The 17,489-nt window shown below is 40.6% G+C and overlaps 1 protein-coding gene across 1 annotated transcript; it reads right to left on the reverse strand.

Annotated features, from left to right (window-relative positions):
- Positions 1–4,265: 4,265 nt before the first annotated feature.
- On the reverse strand, positions 4,266–13,950 carry LOC132711059 (amine sulfotransferase-like). Its single transcript, XM_060689073.2, has 6 exons — positions 13,801–13,950; positions 10,738–10,946; positions 7,683–7,809; positions 6,652–6,746; positions 5,799–5,979; positions 4,266–4,954 (listed from the first exon to the last, which is right to left on the reverse strand). Exons 1-6 carry the CDS (start codon positions 13,940–13,942, stop codon positions 4,794–4,796), a joined length of 915 nt encoding a protein of 304 aa, XP_060545056.2. The 5' UTR covers positions 13,943–13,950; the 3' UTR covers positions 4,266–4,793.
- Positions 13,951–17,489: the final 3,539 nt, after the last annotated feature.

Below are 17,489 nucleotides of genomic sequence, written 5' to 3' on the forward strand. Positions count from 1 at the left end.
TGGTGCATTATGATCTGGTGTCTGCAATGGAGAGCAAAATCCGGCATATTTGCGGGACAAGGCAGCCCTCATCTCCTGTCGCTTGGGTCTCGGAGCGGTAAACAGCATCTGGTTCGGGGAGCAGCCGGATTTTGCTCTCCATTGCTCTTGGCCCCCTGCAAGCTCTTGTCTCTCGAGGAGTGCTCCCTGAAGTGGCACGGGAAACTTTGATTGGGCTTCTCGAGAGATGAGAGCTTGCAGGGGGCCAAGAGAGTAACGGAGCGCAAAATCCGGCTGCTCCCCGAACCAGACGCTGTTTACCGCTCCGAGTTGGCAGGAAATGAGGGCTGCCTTGTGCCGCAAATATACTGAGGTGTTTTTTTTGCTCTCCCGACACCAGATCGGCCCTCTACGAGAGAATGAGAGAGAGAGAGTGGGGGAGAGAGAGAGAAAGAGAAAGGGGGGGGAGAGAGAAAGAGAATGAGAGCAAGGGGGAGAGAAAGAGAAAGGGGGAGAGAGAAAGAGTGGGGGAGACAGAGAAGGGGGGAGAGAAAGAGAATGAGAGAGAGAGTGGGGGGGGAGAGAGGGAGAGAAAGGGGGGAGAGAAAGAATGAGAGGGAAAGAGTGGGAGAGAGAGGGGGAGAGAGAGAGAAAGAGGGGGAGAGAGAAAGAGAATTAGAGGGAAAGAGTGGGAGAGAAAGGGGGAGAGAGAGAAAGGGGGGAGAGAGAGAAAGGGGGGAGAGAGAAAGAGGGGGGAGAGAAAGAGAGAATGAGAGGAGGGAGAGAGAGAGAAAGAGGGGGGAGAGTGCCTGAAGGACCCTATCCCATCACTGGGAGTCCAGGTGCTTCAGCAAGCGACGCACTGGATTCGTATTAGTGGTCCGCGAAATTTAAAATTATGAACTTGGTGGTCCCTGAGGTCCAAAACGTTGGGGACCCCTGCTCTGGAGGATTTAAATAGCTTAATTGTGCTTGCTTGCCAATACCAGAATTACAGAGTTGGAAGGGACCTTTGGAGGTCTTCTAGTCCAGAGATCTCCAACCTTGGCAATTTTCTCTGCCTGGGCCTGATGCTTCCTGAGAGGCAGGCGGTCTCTCCGAATGGGACCCCCTCCCCAAAAGGCTGGCCTCAAAGCCCTAGCTCAGAGGTCTTCAAACTTGGCAGCTTTAAGACTTGTGGACTTCAACTCCCAGAATTCTCTAGCCAGCATAGCTGGCTGGGGAATTCTGGGAGTTGAAGTCTGCGAGGCTTAAAGTTGCCAAGATTGGAGATCTCTGGACTAGAAGATAAATGATGACTGGTCAAAAGTGTGAGGACCGGTCAAAAATAACTTTTTCAGCCCTCTGAGCAGTCCCTATGCACATAGGGACTACTCAGAGGGCTGAAAAAAGTGATTTCTGACAGGTCCTCGCACTTTTGACCAGTCCTTGAATTTACGACTGTCCTCACATTTTACGTTTTGTGCCCTATCTTGTCACCGTGGTGAAGAGAAGTAGTGGTGAAATGATTGACATGGTTGTTAAGAATGCCACAATGAGTATAAATGTGAGGATGGTCATAAGTGCGAGGACCGGTCAAAAGTGCGAGGATCAGTCAGAAATGACTTTTTTCAGCCCTCTGAGTAGTCCCTATGCACATAGGCACGCCCACCCGGTCACATGATCAGCTAGCCACACCTACCCAGTCACATGACCAACTAGCCACACCCACCCAGTCACATGACCACCAAGCCACACCCCCAACTAAGCCACACCCACAGAACCGGTTGTTAAAAAAATTGAATCCCACCACTGTCTATATGTATTATGTTACTCTCTGCAATTCTATCCATATTGCTATATTTTTTTTCTGTAATTTTTAATAATTTTCAATAAAAATTTGATTTAAAAAATTCAGGTTTAAGACCTAAAAAAAAAAAAAAAAGAAAGAGAATAGCTTGACCTCCTCTTTTTTGTAGAAGATATTGGAACACTGCTATCATGTCTCCCTTAGTTCTTCTTTTCATCAAACTAGACATACCCAACTCCAGCAACCGCTCTTTATATGTCTTAGCTTGCTAACCTCCAACCTAGTGTCCTAACCACACAAGTTCCTTGACTTTATTATTAACTATTATCATTAATTTGATTGATATTGTTCTCCTGTTTATCGAAGGAAGGTGACTAGACCAAGTCTCCAGATGTTGTTACAATAGCAATGCAGCTAGACTTCAATTAGTGTGGATAATGAATCCAATGGAGTGGTTGCATTACTTGAATTTGCACTCTTTGAAATTATGAGTATATGTAAAATATGGCAGCACGTTCTGCCTATGTGGAAATAAACAAGAAAACGTTTGAAACATAAGCTTTTACACGTTTATTAACAAAATATTAGAGTAAAGGAGAAGCGGAATGTACTGCACTTATAATTCAGTGTTATTGTTAACAAAGTCACAGAGTAACTTTAGAATGCAAAATAAAAAACAAAAAAATTGTAGTATAGAGGTATTAGGCATTCTGATATCTCACCCTAATTTAGAGCTGTTATTTGTGCTGCTCAATCACATCAAATTTTTGCTGTAATAATAGTCCTCTAATAATGGTCCTTTGTGTGTGTGTGTGTGTGTGTGTGTGTGTGTGTGTGTGTGTGTGTGTGTTCTTGTAGTGTTTTTATTTGAAGGAATCTTTTGTCCATTGTGCACACAGGAAGATAAGCAACTGAAGAATGAAGCAGCAGCCTCTAAAACCCCATAGCAAGACAGTAATATCAACTGCACATGCCTTCAATTCAATTCTAGCCTTCAATTATCTGAGTTTTGGGTTGGATTAAATGCAAACTGGTACCATTGTACCATTCACACCAAATCAAATACAGGTAGTCCTCAACTTACGATCACAATTGGGCCCAAAATTTATGTTGCTAAGTGAGGAATTTGTTAAGTGAATCGCCGCTGTTGTTAAATTAGTGACATGGTCATAAGTCACTTTTTTTCAGTGCCATTGTAACTTTGAGTGGTCACTAAGCGAACTGTTGTAAATCGAAGACTACCTGTATTGGGTTACATGAACTTATATTAACCATGACGTAGCTGTACTTTAAAATCATGTTGCTCTCAAGATAAATTGGATTACTATCTCATCTCATACTATCTCATACGATCTCATACTATCTCTATGAGGTAGGGTAGGATATATTCCAATGCCTAGTAGCAGGGTATTAGATACAGGGAGGAACAGCAAATACTGAACAGCACAACCAAGTAGCTGGTACTGTGTACAGAAACCTCTGCCTAGATTATGTCTTAGAAGTGATGGCTAATCTTTAGGTCATCACGTGCTGATGCAATGCATGCACAACGCCCCCCACATGGGCCACAGCCCTTTCATGCGCGTGCAACAGCCCATACTCCCCCACCCTCCCATGCACCTGTGCAACCTCCCGTACCCCATTTTGAGCCTAGTAGCTCTTCCTGCAGCCTCCTGGGACCAAAAATGGGCCACGGTTGGCGCCTTCCATCCTCCCTGCTCTCTGCCCTGTGTATGTGTATGTGTTTGTGTATGTAAGCCGCACCCCCCACCACATGCGCATGCATCCCGCCCACACGCATATGTGGCACAGACCCGAAAACTAGCTGGCCAGTGGGAGGTGCGCGCATATGCAGAGTGGAGCAGAGCTGGGGCGAGGACTCGTTTGCCCGCAGAGAGGGCTCTGCATGCCACCTGTGGCACCTGTGTCAAAGGTTCGCCATCACGGGGCTAGACTGACCTATGTATGGAATTATGGGGTCCTACAAAAGCTACCTCATCTGAACAATTTCAGCCCCCCTTTTTAAGAAGCATATTGGGAATTGACAAGAAAATGTCAACCCCCATGGGCAAACAGAACCAGGTATCTACTTCGTACAGAGCCAATCAATAATTAAGCGTAATTATGTCAACTGCCATATCATGAGAAGCTCTGAATAGGTGATGCCCCAGCCATCAAAGGTATTGCTTGTGTTCTGTTTGATTATTAATTCTGTGCAGCTCTTAGGCTTTGACATTAAGATCTCTGTTTGAAAGAACTGCACCTGGAGTCCCGAATGTCAGGCTTCCCTACTTCCTCCTGGGCTTTAAGATACACAGCGTAAAGAGAAGGGCTAAGTTTATAGAGCAGGACGTTCAGCTAAGAACATGTTATATCAAACAGAACCAGGCAACAGGTAATGTAATTATCGGAATCGATTCTTTTTATTTACCACTTATGTATTTCATTATTGTATTTTCTTTTACACATCTTATTTTGTAATTAAATCACACACTTTTACCTTTATTGTATTTTTTATTTGATATTGCTGTTGAGACTAACCAATTACATTAAGATTACATTAATTAATTACATTAACAAATACATTAAGATCGAAATACTCAGAATCAAGCCAAATGGGAAGTAATAGATACAGATAGGCATCAGCAATAAGGACAGCAAATTTTATACCAATATAGTTCCACTACTAACTAAAGGCAATAGAGAAAGGGCCTTAGCCATATGAGGAAATCTCATGCTGGGACTTGGCAAATTGTATATTTAAAAAAGTGTATATAGGAACTAGCTGGACAATGTCAAAACTTTAGTGCATCTGGCCTCCTTTGTGGAATCAAAATACAAAAGATAGTAAGAATTTCAGAGAGATGTACTGTTAACTGTTTTCTGCAGTTTCTATTATATTTAATAATAGCTTAGAATTTAAGGTTGCTTTGTTCTATGATCTCTGCAAAGTTGAGAATTAAACATTTCAAGGTTACATAAAGACCCTTCTTGGGGTCTGATTCAAACCATTTGAAGGCACGTTTCACACATTATTTTCCTCCCCTGAGCTGGAAATAGGCTCAGGATCCTCCTGCATATCCCAGCAGAACCTGAAGGGCAGCTTTTCCATCCTCTCCTTAAAGACACGGTCAAATCTTTCACTCTGGGCAACAGTCATGTGGTTCTTCCAGTCCCCAACAATGCCTGGAAAGCAGAGGTTAAAAAAATGTCAACAGTATTTCTGTTCAATTAAACTAGAGGCTATTTGTGTCATCCTATCACCAAAATGAATGGGTGTCCATGTAGGAATGCATGTATGTTTGTGTGTATGTAAACAGACAGGCTGCTTCTGGAGCAGCCAGGAGAAGGAGAAACTTCCAGCGGGGAGGACTGCAGAAGAACACAGCTTCTCACTCATGGAGATCTACCGGTGGGGAAATGGGCGTGGTAAAAGGTGTGCTGGCCAGGAAGCGGTTATGCTCCCTGGCCAGAGACGGTTGCACAAACCTTTGCTGGAGTGAACGTGCAACCCTCTCCTGCCAGGGAGCATGACCGCTTCCTGGCTTGTGCATTTCTTACTGCTTTCCGCGACCAGTTCCCCGCTGGTGGATCTCTATGAGTGAGGAGCTGCGCTCTCCTCCAGTCCTCCTGGGGCAGCTCGCCTCCCCACTGGCAGCTTCTCCTTCTCCAGGAGCAGCCTGTCTGTTACCTGCTACCACAGCCTTCCCTTGCCCTCTCTGCCCCGGCAGTTGCTCCTGGGGCTTTGGGAGAAGCGGCAGCACGAGAACCACTCTTGCTGGGGGCAAGGGGGTGGCGGCTGCAGGAGCAGCAGGCTAGGGCTTCCCTCCCTCACTCACTCCAGAGGCCTGGGATTATGCCAGAAGTCTGCTCGGGCGGGGAGAGAAGGAAGCCGCGGATGGCCCATCCTTGCCACACCACCCCCTCGCCCTTGACGGCAGCGGTTCTCGCAAAGTGACTTTTAGTTGAAGGTGGCAATCCTGGCATATTCATAAGCATACCCCTAGAATATACATTTCTATGGATTTACCTTTACGAAGAAAGACCCCTTTGCTAGAATCTGCTAAGGTAGGATTCACAGATGCATAGTTAGTTTTAGAATCCGCTTTCATGCTATCAAATGTAGCTTTATCCACCACATCATCCACCTCCTTTTCAGTTAGTTCTCTTCCTAGGAAGTGGCATATTTTCAGTACAGAACTTCTCAGATCCTGCAATTTGATACAGCTTTATATTAGTTCATCCATAACAAGGGAGAAAAGAAGGAAAATGTTGCTGATAAATCATTTGTATTTTTATTTATTTTTAAATCAAACGTATTCATTAAACACAGAAATCCATCATTAGCTGCTAAGGGTTTCCAAGAAACAAGTTGTTGAAAAACTTTTTTGGATATTAATATTTTGATGATTCAGACTCTTACATCCTTAGCAAGCTTGGCTGCAACAGAAGCTGTTCAGTTCTCCAACCAAGCTAAATAAATGCTTTGGTCTCTCTTGAAAATGCACTTGAGTTGAGTCAACCTTCTTTGAAGCAAAAGAGGAGAACATTATTTATTTTATTTTACTTTATTTTATTGATTAAATTCATATCCTGCCCATGTCACCAAGTGCTCAGAAAAATGCCTTTTATTAATCTTTTTGATACCAAGATGACCACATTCTAGTTTCATGGATCCTGCTCCTTCCTGTTGAAGAGGGGGCTCTTATGCTTCTTTAGAGACCTCACCAGTCCTCCAGGAGTTCACCAAAATAACCAAGGGTGGTTCAGTGGTCACCTCTACTACTCCTTGTTGGAATAAGGTATTCTACACATTCCTCCCTTTCTAAAGCTTCCTATGCTTGATGGTTGTTCATATTGCATTACACATTTACACATCTTACCTTTTTCATTTCTTCATAAGAAAGGAAGAGAATATTGAAATCACCCTTATGAGTGTACCAGCCTTCTACATGGTCTAGCCATAAACTACTGGGCACTGATAGGAGAGAAATGAATTTAGCATAAATATGAGTGCAATCTTCAAAGTCACTTGGTTTAATTGTTTATCTGGGCACTGCAATGTTTCTGCTAACAATCCATCTCAGGGATACATTATGAATGCTTGAATTTCTTCCATTTATTCTTATGACCTGATGGCCCTACGGATTAAAGCTCAATTGAGGGGCCACCTTAATAACGCTGAATGCGGAGAGGAGAGAGAAGGAATGGGAGCCGTAACTAATGTGATTACATACTCTCACTTGTTAAGGGGAAAGTTTTATCAAGATGCTGCTCTATTGTTTTGTTTCTTTTGCTTTTCTTTATTTGGATTTTTGGGCAGCCTTTATTAATTTTTTATACATTTACAAATATCAGACTTACTCCCATTAGCTCTCTTCTGTGTCCAACCCTTAAATGTCCCCCATGTGATTTCATGTGTTTATTTTTTTAGTTTTCTTATATTTTTTTTTAAAAAAATAAGGATAACTCTACTTTTTCATTGCATTGCAGAGACTGCATTGCAGTCTCCTGACTAATATAACAATGATAATAATAACAATAACAATGGCAACAATAATAATACTAACCCCTGATTTTAAATCCAATTATTTATTTCCCTCAATTATTCCCTATATTAAATGGCTCCTCATATTTCTTCTCTCTCTTCCTTAATAAGCTACCTTCTCTTGCCATTCCAATCCACTTTTGCATCATGAGTTATTTAAGGAATCCTGCATTCTTCTCCACTCATCCATCCCATTATAAACGGTTTGCATATAGTTTATGGAAATTATTGAATGAGGATTGAAAATAACTATTCTTATCTTATTTTAAGGAGGGGAGGTGGATTGTTTGCTGCTTGCAGGAAGTGGATTGAATTCATATCTCTTGTCCAAAAGAAAAACTAACTTGATTGTGATTAAGTTCTTACCTTTGCCAGCCAAAAACATCTCCAAGTGAACATCAAAGTCTTCTGTTGTTTCCATCATGGTTAGAATTTTGTGAAAATGATAGCTAGAAATCAAGACATCCTTTGGATTTCTAAACACATAAATAATCTGTAGAAGAAGAAAGTATCTAGTCAAAAATGATCCTCAGAGACTCCAGTTAGAGTGAATACAGCAGGAAAAAAGTGGGATTGGTTGAAAAACCTTGAGGCTTGGTGGACCTTAGCGGACTTTCTGGAGGGCAGAACTCCATTTGTACTTTATTTCACAATACATTAACTTCCCATGGATAAAAATATATCTACAATCTTCTCTCTCCCTCCCTCCCTCCCTCCCCCTCTCCCCCTCTCCCCCTCCCCATCTCCCCTCTCTCTCATATCTATCTATCTATCTATCTATCTATCTATCTATCTATCTATCTATCTATCTAACTATCTATCTATCTATAATTTTAATTATTTATTAATTAAATAAAATACATAAAAACCCTGTGGTGAAATTCAATTTTTTTCACCACTGGTTCTGTGGGCGTGGCTTGGTGGGCGTGGCTTGGTGGGCATGGCTTGGTGGGCAAGGCATGGGAAGGATACTGCAAAATCCCCGTTCCCTCCCCACCCCTCGGGGAAGGTTATTGCAAAATCTCCATTCCCACCCCACTCTGGGGCCAGCCAGAGGTGGGTTTTGCCGGTTCTCTGAACTACTCAAAATTTCCGCTACCAGTTTTCCAGAACCTGTCAGAATTTGCTGAATTTCACCCCAATAAAAACCATTAAGAACTTCAATTTAAATTAAAATTTTAAAAAGAAGACAAAAAACAAAGAAACCCAGAATGGCAGCAAAGCATACAGAGAGTACATCAATTAACTCTCATACAATCACCTTAGAAGCTACACTTTATCATAGAACCTCGAAGCAAAACCATTTGGAGGATCTTCCAGAAGGCCAGGAAGGTTGGAACCAGCCTCACTTTAGGGGGAATAGGGGAAGGGCAAAAAAGGGTCTGCCTAGGTCATCCCTAAAACTCCCCAGCTGACAGGTTCCCAACATGCCTTTCCTACTGGACTTGATGGAATGGGTAGAGGTAACTGAGGACAGAGGTCCTTCAAATGACCTGTTCCCAATTCCTGAAGGGCTTTAAAGGTCATAACTAGGAAATTTGAACCACAAGAAGAATCAAAGAGATAGCCAATGTAGTTTCCAAAGCAGAAGTGCAATGTATACAGTTCTTGGAGAACTTACATTTGCACCCACTGAAGTTTCTGAATACTTTAAGGGCTGTTGTAAAAAACAGCTCTGCATTAAAGCTATTACAGACTCCTGATGCACAGAAAGCATTTGATAATGTTAAATGGGAATTCATTTTAAATCAAATAAAGTATATGGAATTTGGGGAAAAATTTATAAGGATGTGCAGAGCAATTTACTTAGAACAAGAAGCAAAAGTGGCAATTAATGGGGAAACAACAAAGGACTTCCAAATCCAGAAAGGTACGAGACAGGACTGTCCACTATCACCCCTACTGTTTATTTTATCATTAGAAGCATTGAATAGAGTAATTCAAGAAGATATCTAAATTAAAGGTTTGAAGATCAGAAATGAAATTTTTAAATTGCAAGCATTCGCAGACATCTCGTCTTTATTATTGAAGAGCATCTGCAATTGGGCGTACGGCTAATGGAAGTACTGGAGGAATATGGGGAGGTAGCCGGCTTAAAGATAAATAAGGACAAAACAAAAATGTTAGTAAAAAACATGACGAAGGAGCAAAAAAGAGATAGAGAGGGAAAAATTGATATTCAGATAGTTAAAAAAGTTAGATATCTAGGGATTCAATTGACATCAAGATGCGTGCTGCTTAAAGAGAAAAATTACGATAGACTAATTGAGCAAATTAAAATTGATTTAGAAAAATGGGAAGATTGCAACTCTCCTTTATGGGGAGGGTTGCTACGATTAAAATGAACATGCTACCCAAAATTTTATATTTATTTCAATGTATACCAATTCGGCTCAAAAAAGATTTCTTTACAAATTTGAATAGAATCATAGCAAAATTTATATGGCAGGGCAAAAAGCTAAGGATTAAATTAAAATTATAACAAGATGCAAAAGAAAGAGGAGGATTTGGTCTTCCAAATTGGGAAAAATATCGGCAAGCTGCAGCCCTGGTTTAGGTAAGTGATTGGCTACACCTCAAAAATAGAAGACTGTTGACACTAGAAGGACATGAACTTCAAATAGGGTGGCATGCTATCATCTGGGAAGTGAAGTATAAGGTTCACCAGTACTTCCAAAGGCATTATATTAGGAGGGCACTTTTAGGTATTTGGATTAAGAAGTAATAGAATATAGAATATGTCTATATAGAAGTAACTATATAGACATCCCCAGTTGGATATGAACAGTAGAAATGCTCAAACATCCTAATCTTCTCAAAACAGGAGGGACTATTACATATAAAGAATTATTAAACGGGAAAGGGGAATTAAAATCAAGGAAGAAGTTAAAGGAAGAAGAAATAAAATTAGAATGGTGGATATATCTACAAATACAATCCAAATTTACAAAGGATAAAAAAGAGCGGGATATAAAATTAGAATCAAAGCTATTACAGTCCTCCATCCAGGAGGGCATGAGAGACTGAGAGTAGCAATTGTAAAAAGGATTTTATGGCTAAAGATAGGATTCCTCAACTTGGCATCCTCCAAATATGTTAAGATAGAAACTGACTATGCCGCACAAAAAGTTCCAATCCATCTGGAAGTGTCATTTTGGAAAAAGTAACATGAAAGATTAAATATCTCTGTATGGATCTTCAGTTCGGTTCCATTTCGGCCAAGCATGAGATTCTGGGTTCCATATTTTATTTGAGTTATTTTTACTCAGCCTGCAAATCACCAAACATAATGGAACAATGTAACATCTCTTCATTTGCATTTATTTCTCAATAGAACATTCAGATGCAGAGGTAAATAAAAAGGAAGAAGAAGACAGACAGCTCCCCATTCCACCCCACAAGTTACCAAAATATGTCCTACCTTTGCTCTTTTATTTTGTAATCCTTTGGGTGCCAAATAGTGGGGCAGATGGGAACAAATGACACGAGGTGATGGGCGACTAGGTAAATCTACATAGTAAACATTATACTCTAGCCATGGTGCCCTGTCAATCAGGGTAATATTTTCAGTTCCATCTCGATGACCTTCATAAAGAATCAAGCTCACAATGTTCTGAGTCCACACTGTGCCTGTAAATGAGAAATAATTAAATTAATTCATCCAGGGCCATCATTATTTGGAGAATGTTCAACACATAAAAAAACAAGAAAAAATCAAGCAATCAGTCTACTTATCGGAGAAGATGGCAAAGAAGAAATGGGGAGTAGAGAGAAAGCAGAACTGCTTAATTCATATTTCACATCTATCTTCATACAAAAAAAGGAAAACACTACTGAAGGAACTGGCAGACATAATTTCAGAACCATTGAAACATATCTTTCAAAGTTCTTGGATCACCAGCAAAATACCTGAGGACTGGAAAAGAGCTGGTGTGGCCCCTATCTTCCAAACAGGGAAAAAAGAAAAACTTATTCAGGAAATTTGAGACCAATCAGCCTGACATCAATACTTGGGAAGATCTTGGAAAAGATAATCAAAAAACAAATCTGTGAACAACCTAGAAGCAAACAGGGTTATAACCAGAAGCCAACATGGCTTCCTTGAAAACAGATCATGCCAAATAAATCTTATTTCATTCTTCAACAAAGTGACCAAATTAGTAAATGAGTTAAATGCTGTGAACATAGTGTACTTAGATTTTAATAAAGCATTTTAGAAACTCAATCACAACCTACTTCTTGGCAAGCTAATAAAATGTGGGATAGATAGCCCTACAACTAGGTGGGTTTATAACTGACTGACAAACTGTACTCAACATGTAGTCTTCAACAGAACTACAACCACATGGAGGGAAGTACTCTTTAATATCTTCATAAATGATATAGATGATTTTCCAAAGCACAAAGGACATCATAGAGAACGGATTTAAGGAGATTATGGAAACAATGGAAAATACTATACAAGAAGAGGTGGGTTTCAGCAGGTTCTGACCATTTTTGGATTACCAGTAGCGGAAATTTTGAGTAGTTCGGAGAACTGGTAGTAAAAATTCTGACTGGCCCAACCCTCATCTATTCTCTGCCTCTTGAGTCCCAGCTGATCTGGAGAAAATGGGGACTTTGTAGTAACCTTTCCCTGGATTGGAGAGGGAATGGAGATTTTACAGTATCCTTCCCCTGCCACACCCACCAAGCCACACCCACCAAACCGTGCCATTGCCCACCAAACCCATAGAACCAGTAGTAAAAAATTTTGAAACCCACCACTGTATACAAGGGATGATGAGTAAAGATGAAGACGCCCAGAAAAGGGAGAACCAGTGACAAAACTGGAAGACAAGGCAGAGATAATAATAAAAATAACAGTGTTTGGTGAATTAAATCAAGGGGGAAATATTTTAAGAGAGTTGAAAAGTGAATTGGAGAAAGGGAGATAGGGGCCTGGGCAGATATTTTAGAAGCTAGGCAGTGGAAGAGAATAGAGATTGGAGAAATACTTAGACTGAATATCCAAGAAATAGATGCAAACAGTGCAAGATCCAAGAGAGGAATATGGGAGGCAAGTCAAAAAAAGCATAGCAACCAAAGTATTGAAGCGGACAAGAGACGATGGATAGAAGGGAAAGAATTTCTCTTTTTTGTTGTTGTTCTGATTTGCTTTTCTTCTTTCTCTCCCTTCTTTTTTAGAATGGTGGCATGATTAGAAGTTAGGTAGGATAGGAAGAAAACGTCATTTAATAAAAGAGTGACAAGTTAGAATAGAGATAGAAATAAGAGAAAGGGGGAATATTAGTGTATACATTTTTACATAATAAAATAAAAGCAATAACAAGAGGGAAGCTTAGAAATTGAATGGCGGTAGTAATATGTATGATTAAATAATATGGTGAGTGGTGTTAGAGCAATATGGAATATGGAATAATTAAATAATGATAGACTATAATTTAATATAAATGTGTATTATTATTATTAGAAATATATAAATTGGTTGAATGTAAAACTATGATCAATTTTACCAGTTCTATTTGTATTAGAATGCATGACACCCAGGTACCACATTGTTCATGCATTGATATGTATATGTAAAATAAAATATAAAGCTTGAAAAAAAAATAAAGATCCAAAAAGATCTTGACAGATTTAAATACTGGACCTTATCTAACAAAACGAAATTAAACAGAGGTAAAAGTAAGATATTTCACTTAGGCAAGAAAAACCAACCACATAAGTACAGACTAGGTGAAACATGGCTTAATCCCAGTAACTATGAGAGGGATCTTGGAGTCCTAGAGGAAAATAATTTAAATATGAGTCAACAATGTGTGGCAACAGCAAAATACCAATGCGATCCTAGGCTGCATTAACAGAGGGATAGAATCAAGATCAAGTGAAGTTGTAGTACCACTTTACAAAGCCTTAATACAACCACACTTGGAATACTGCATCCAGTTCTGGTCACCGCAATATAAAAAAGATTGAGAGTTGAATTGAGACTCTGGAAAGAGTGTAGAGAAGAACGGCACACATGATTAGAGGGCTGTAGGCTAAAACATACAAAGAACAGCTACAGGAATTGGGTATGTCTAGCCTAATGAAAAGGAGGACTAGGGGTGACATGATAGCACTGCTCCAATATTTGAGGGACTTCTACAAAGATGAGGGGGTCAAACCATTTTCCAAAGCACCCAAAGGCAAGACAAGAAACAATGGATGGAAACTAATCAAGGAGAGAAGCAACCTAGAACTAAGGAGAAAGTTCCTGACAGTGAGAGCAATCAACCAAAGGAATACCTTGCTTTCAGAAGTTGTGGTGCTCCATTATTTACAGATTTACAGCTTTATTTTACCTGCATTTCATCTTCTATGCCAAGTGTTAAAATCTGTTTATATCTTGATACAGTTGCAGCAACCAAAGTACTGAAAAACTGAATAAAAGCACTGGATACAAAACCAACTCTTCCTTGGAAGACATCTTTGAATTTACCTGATTTAGGATATGTGATTATAAATGTATCATCATCTCGGATTTCAAAACTTTCCAGTGAATCTATTTTTTCAGGTGAGGACACCACTGGTAGAAAATAACATCCTTTATGTAGATATGGTTCCTTCCCTGATGGCTCCATTGCCTCACCTGTTGATATAATAGAGAAATTGAAAATAGTTCCTGTATTGATAGTCAATGTTGAATTAATTCAATTCTTTCAAAATCCTGATTCTTGGCAACATGATGAAAAACACATTCAATTATTTTATCTAATTATTTAGTTAATTAGTGTCATGAGCTCAATTTTCACCCACGAAGCTTTCCATTGCAAAGAGTAAATTTGCTACTCTTCTTGCCATCTAAAAGTTCTACGTAGAAGACAAAGTTTGAATCACAGTACTAAGAACATACTAGTTGCAATTCTTTTCTTACCTTACTTTGAGTACTACGTACTCTTATATAATGTCTGGCAGGCAGTCACGTCATGCCTAAAAACCAACTTTATTTACAGTACTTTTTCAATGTTTTTCTGTTCCTGATCCTCAAATATTTAAGGAAGACTGGTCTTTAGTCAAACATTGTATCAGCACTGAATCTCCATTTTAAAAAAAGAGCTAAAGAACATGGTAGAACATGATTAAGTAATAACCTAAATAACAAGAATGGCAGAGATGGAGGAAACCTTCGCTATTTTACTAAGAAAAGCATTACTTGAAAACCATGATAGATGACAGAGGTCTATATCTGTGATGGCACGTGTGCCAGAGGTTGCATGCAGAGCCATCTTTCCTGGCACACGAGCTGTCACCCAATTCACCTGCAGCGGCACATGTGCACATGTCCCAGCTGGTGTTCGGGGCTCCAGTGTGCATGTCTGCAATTCAGGGGACTCAGCTGGTCTTCGGGGTGCTCCTGTGCATGCGCGCGCTTTTGCAAATGAGCACGAGAGTATTGGCGCACAATGCCTTCATGCATACATGGTTTTTGCGCAGGTGCATTGCACAGGTGAAAACCATGACATGCGCAGTTGGTGAGAATGTGCATGCAGGGCATGGGGGAGCTGCGTGAAACTTGTGTGCATGGGCAGATGTTGCGATTGCACGCACAGCGCCCGGTGACGAAGCTGCATGAAAGCCATTTCCATGCGCAGATAGTGTGGTTGCACATGCAGCAGACGGGGGCATGTGTGAAAGCTGTGTGCATGCACAGATGGTGCGGTTCTGTGCACACCACATGGGGGAGTAGCCCATGTTAACGCAGATAGCACATGCACATGCAAAGCGTGTGAAGCACATACCTGTTCGGCACTCGGTGAGTAAAAGGTATGCCACCACTGGTTTACATCTAAGAGGCCCATCTGGGGATGACCATGAGATATAGAAAATTTCCTGGGATTGGATGTGAGCTCCATTTAGTGGTTGGATAGCCCCTCCTGCAAGCTCTCACAAGAGGGGCTGTTGTCATTTTCCTAGTTCTGCAACTTTCCCTGGAGCTGTGGCTGGGTTGTCTTTCTCCTTTTTTCGGTGCTTTGGAAGGGCATTCCTTGACCATGTGCCCAGATTCTCTACAGTAAAAGCAGATCGCCAAATTTCTGGATCTCTACCTACTTGTGATCAGTCTATGGGAAACTTTGCTGGGTGAAGAGTGAAGGGCTCAAGGCTCCTCTCAAAAAGTCTTTCTGCATCTTCTCACCCTGGCTGTACCTCCTGCTTTGAGAGAGTAACTTGGTGGTAAGAGCCCACTCTATCTTCCAAGAGGCCCCTTGATTCCCTCCTTCCCCTAACAAATGTATGGAGAGAAAAGGCTCTTTCATCCCTGCTATTTTCCTAGATGAAAAAGTCAAAAAGGAAAAAGTGAAATAAACTTCACTTGGAAGCACATGGTGCATTCACAACTTCTGGAGACAAGCTGTTCCACTGATTAATTGTTCTCACTGTCAGGAAATTTATCCTTAGTTCTACATTGCTTCTCTCCTTGATTACTTCCCACCCATTGCTTCTTGTCCTGCCTTCGGGTGCTTTGGAAAATAGCTTGACCTCCTCTTTTTTGTAGAAGATATTGGAACATTGCTATCATGTCTCCCCTAGTTCTTCTTTTCATCAAATTAGACATACCCAACTGCTCTTTATTTGTCTCCTCGAGGACTTTAATGCGGTAGTAGATCCAAATTTGGATTATATACCAGAGAGAGGTAAAGCTGGGAAAAAGAGGAGGAAGCTTTTGCCAAAAATTTGTAAACAGATTAGAGAGGTAACAGGGCTGAGAGATATATGGAGGGACAGAAACCCGGGAAAGAAACAGGGTACTTATTTCTCCCCCAGACATCATTCCTGGTCCAGATTAGATATGGCCTGGATGACTGTAGAGTTATGTGACCAGGTGTTTGATGTGGCAATTGTGGTTAATGACTGGGCAGACCATAGCCCGTTGAAAGTATTATGGAGAGGAGCCCGCAGAATAAAGAGATGGAAGATGGATGTAGGAGTATTAAAAGATAAAGATCTACTTCAAAAGTTAAAGGAGGAGATGGATTTTTTCTTTAGGGTCAATAGGAAGGAAGATACTAGTCCCCAGATTATCTGGGTGAAGGCGGTGATCAGGGGAGTAGTATCATCCCATATAATTGGAAAAGGGAAGACTCAGAGACTGAAACGGAGTAAATTGGTGTGTGAATTGGAGAAAGTAGAAGCGAAGTTGCAGGCGGACCCAGGGGATTTAAAACTAGTTGAGGAGAAGAAAATAACCCGGCACCAGTTAAATTTATTAGACTAGGAAGAATTGGCTACTAAAATTAGATGGGCAAAACAAAGGCACTTTGAACATGCAAATAAAGTGGGAAAATGGCTTACCTATAGATTGAAGAAGCAACAGGAGACAAATAGGATAGTTTGTTGGAGGGACGAAACGGGAAGATGTGTCTCGGATAAGGAAGGGAAAGGAAAAATAATACAAGAATATTGTCAGGGCATTTATTAATCCCATGTTTGGCTCTGGGACTAATTACCCTGGTTTAGAGGAGGAGATGAATCGAGGCTTATTCCAAGTTGCAATATTCTGAAAAGAAACGCGAGAAAGGTTTCTAATAAAACTCATTTATTTGTTATAAAGAAAATAAAACACTTCACTAACTAAGAAAAGTTAATTGTTACATTTTTGAAAGTAATTCGGGCCGGCTATCTCTTAGCCGGACCTTTCTGGCAAGAGAACAAAGGAAAGAGTGTGAGAAGGAATGTGGGTGGATACGGAAACACGTAGCTTACTGATAAGAAGTTGGCAAAGCTACGGAGAGTCTGACAGTCCAGAAATATTGAGCTCAGCTGGTAAATAAAATAACGCAGTGACAAATATTTTGCTGCCTTATAAACAGCTGGAGATGAACAGGACCAGGAGATTAGAGAGTATTTAGCTAGAGCTGACTCCCAGAAGGTTCCACTCCCAATGAAAGAAATACTGAATGCAGAGATTACCTTGAAGGAAGTAGAATTAGTATTAAGGGAACAAAAAGGGGGGGGAGACCCCAGGTACGGATGATCTTCCAGTAGAAATTTATAAGACCCTCCTTGAGACTTTGGGGGAATTTTTGACTGAAGTTTTCAATGAGGTTCTGGTTTTTGATCAAATGCGACCCTCCTGGTCCGAAGCGTATATTACATTAATTTCAAAAGAAGGCACTAATCCACTTCTGA

The sequence above is a fragment of the Pantherophis guttatus genome, chromosome 1 (assembly GCF_059756535.1).
Source record: "Pantherophis guttatus breed Tessera chromosome 1, ASM5975653v1, whole genome shotgun sequence".
NCBI lineage: Eukaryota > Metazoa > Chordata > Lepidosauria > Squamata > Colubridae > Pantherophis > Pantherophis guttatus.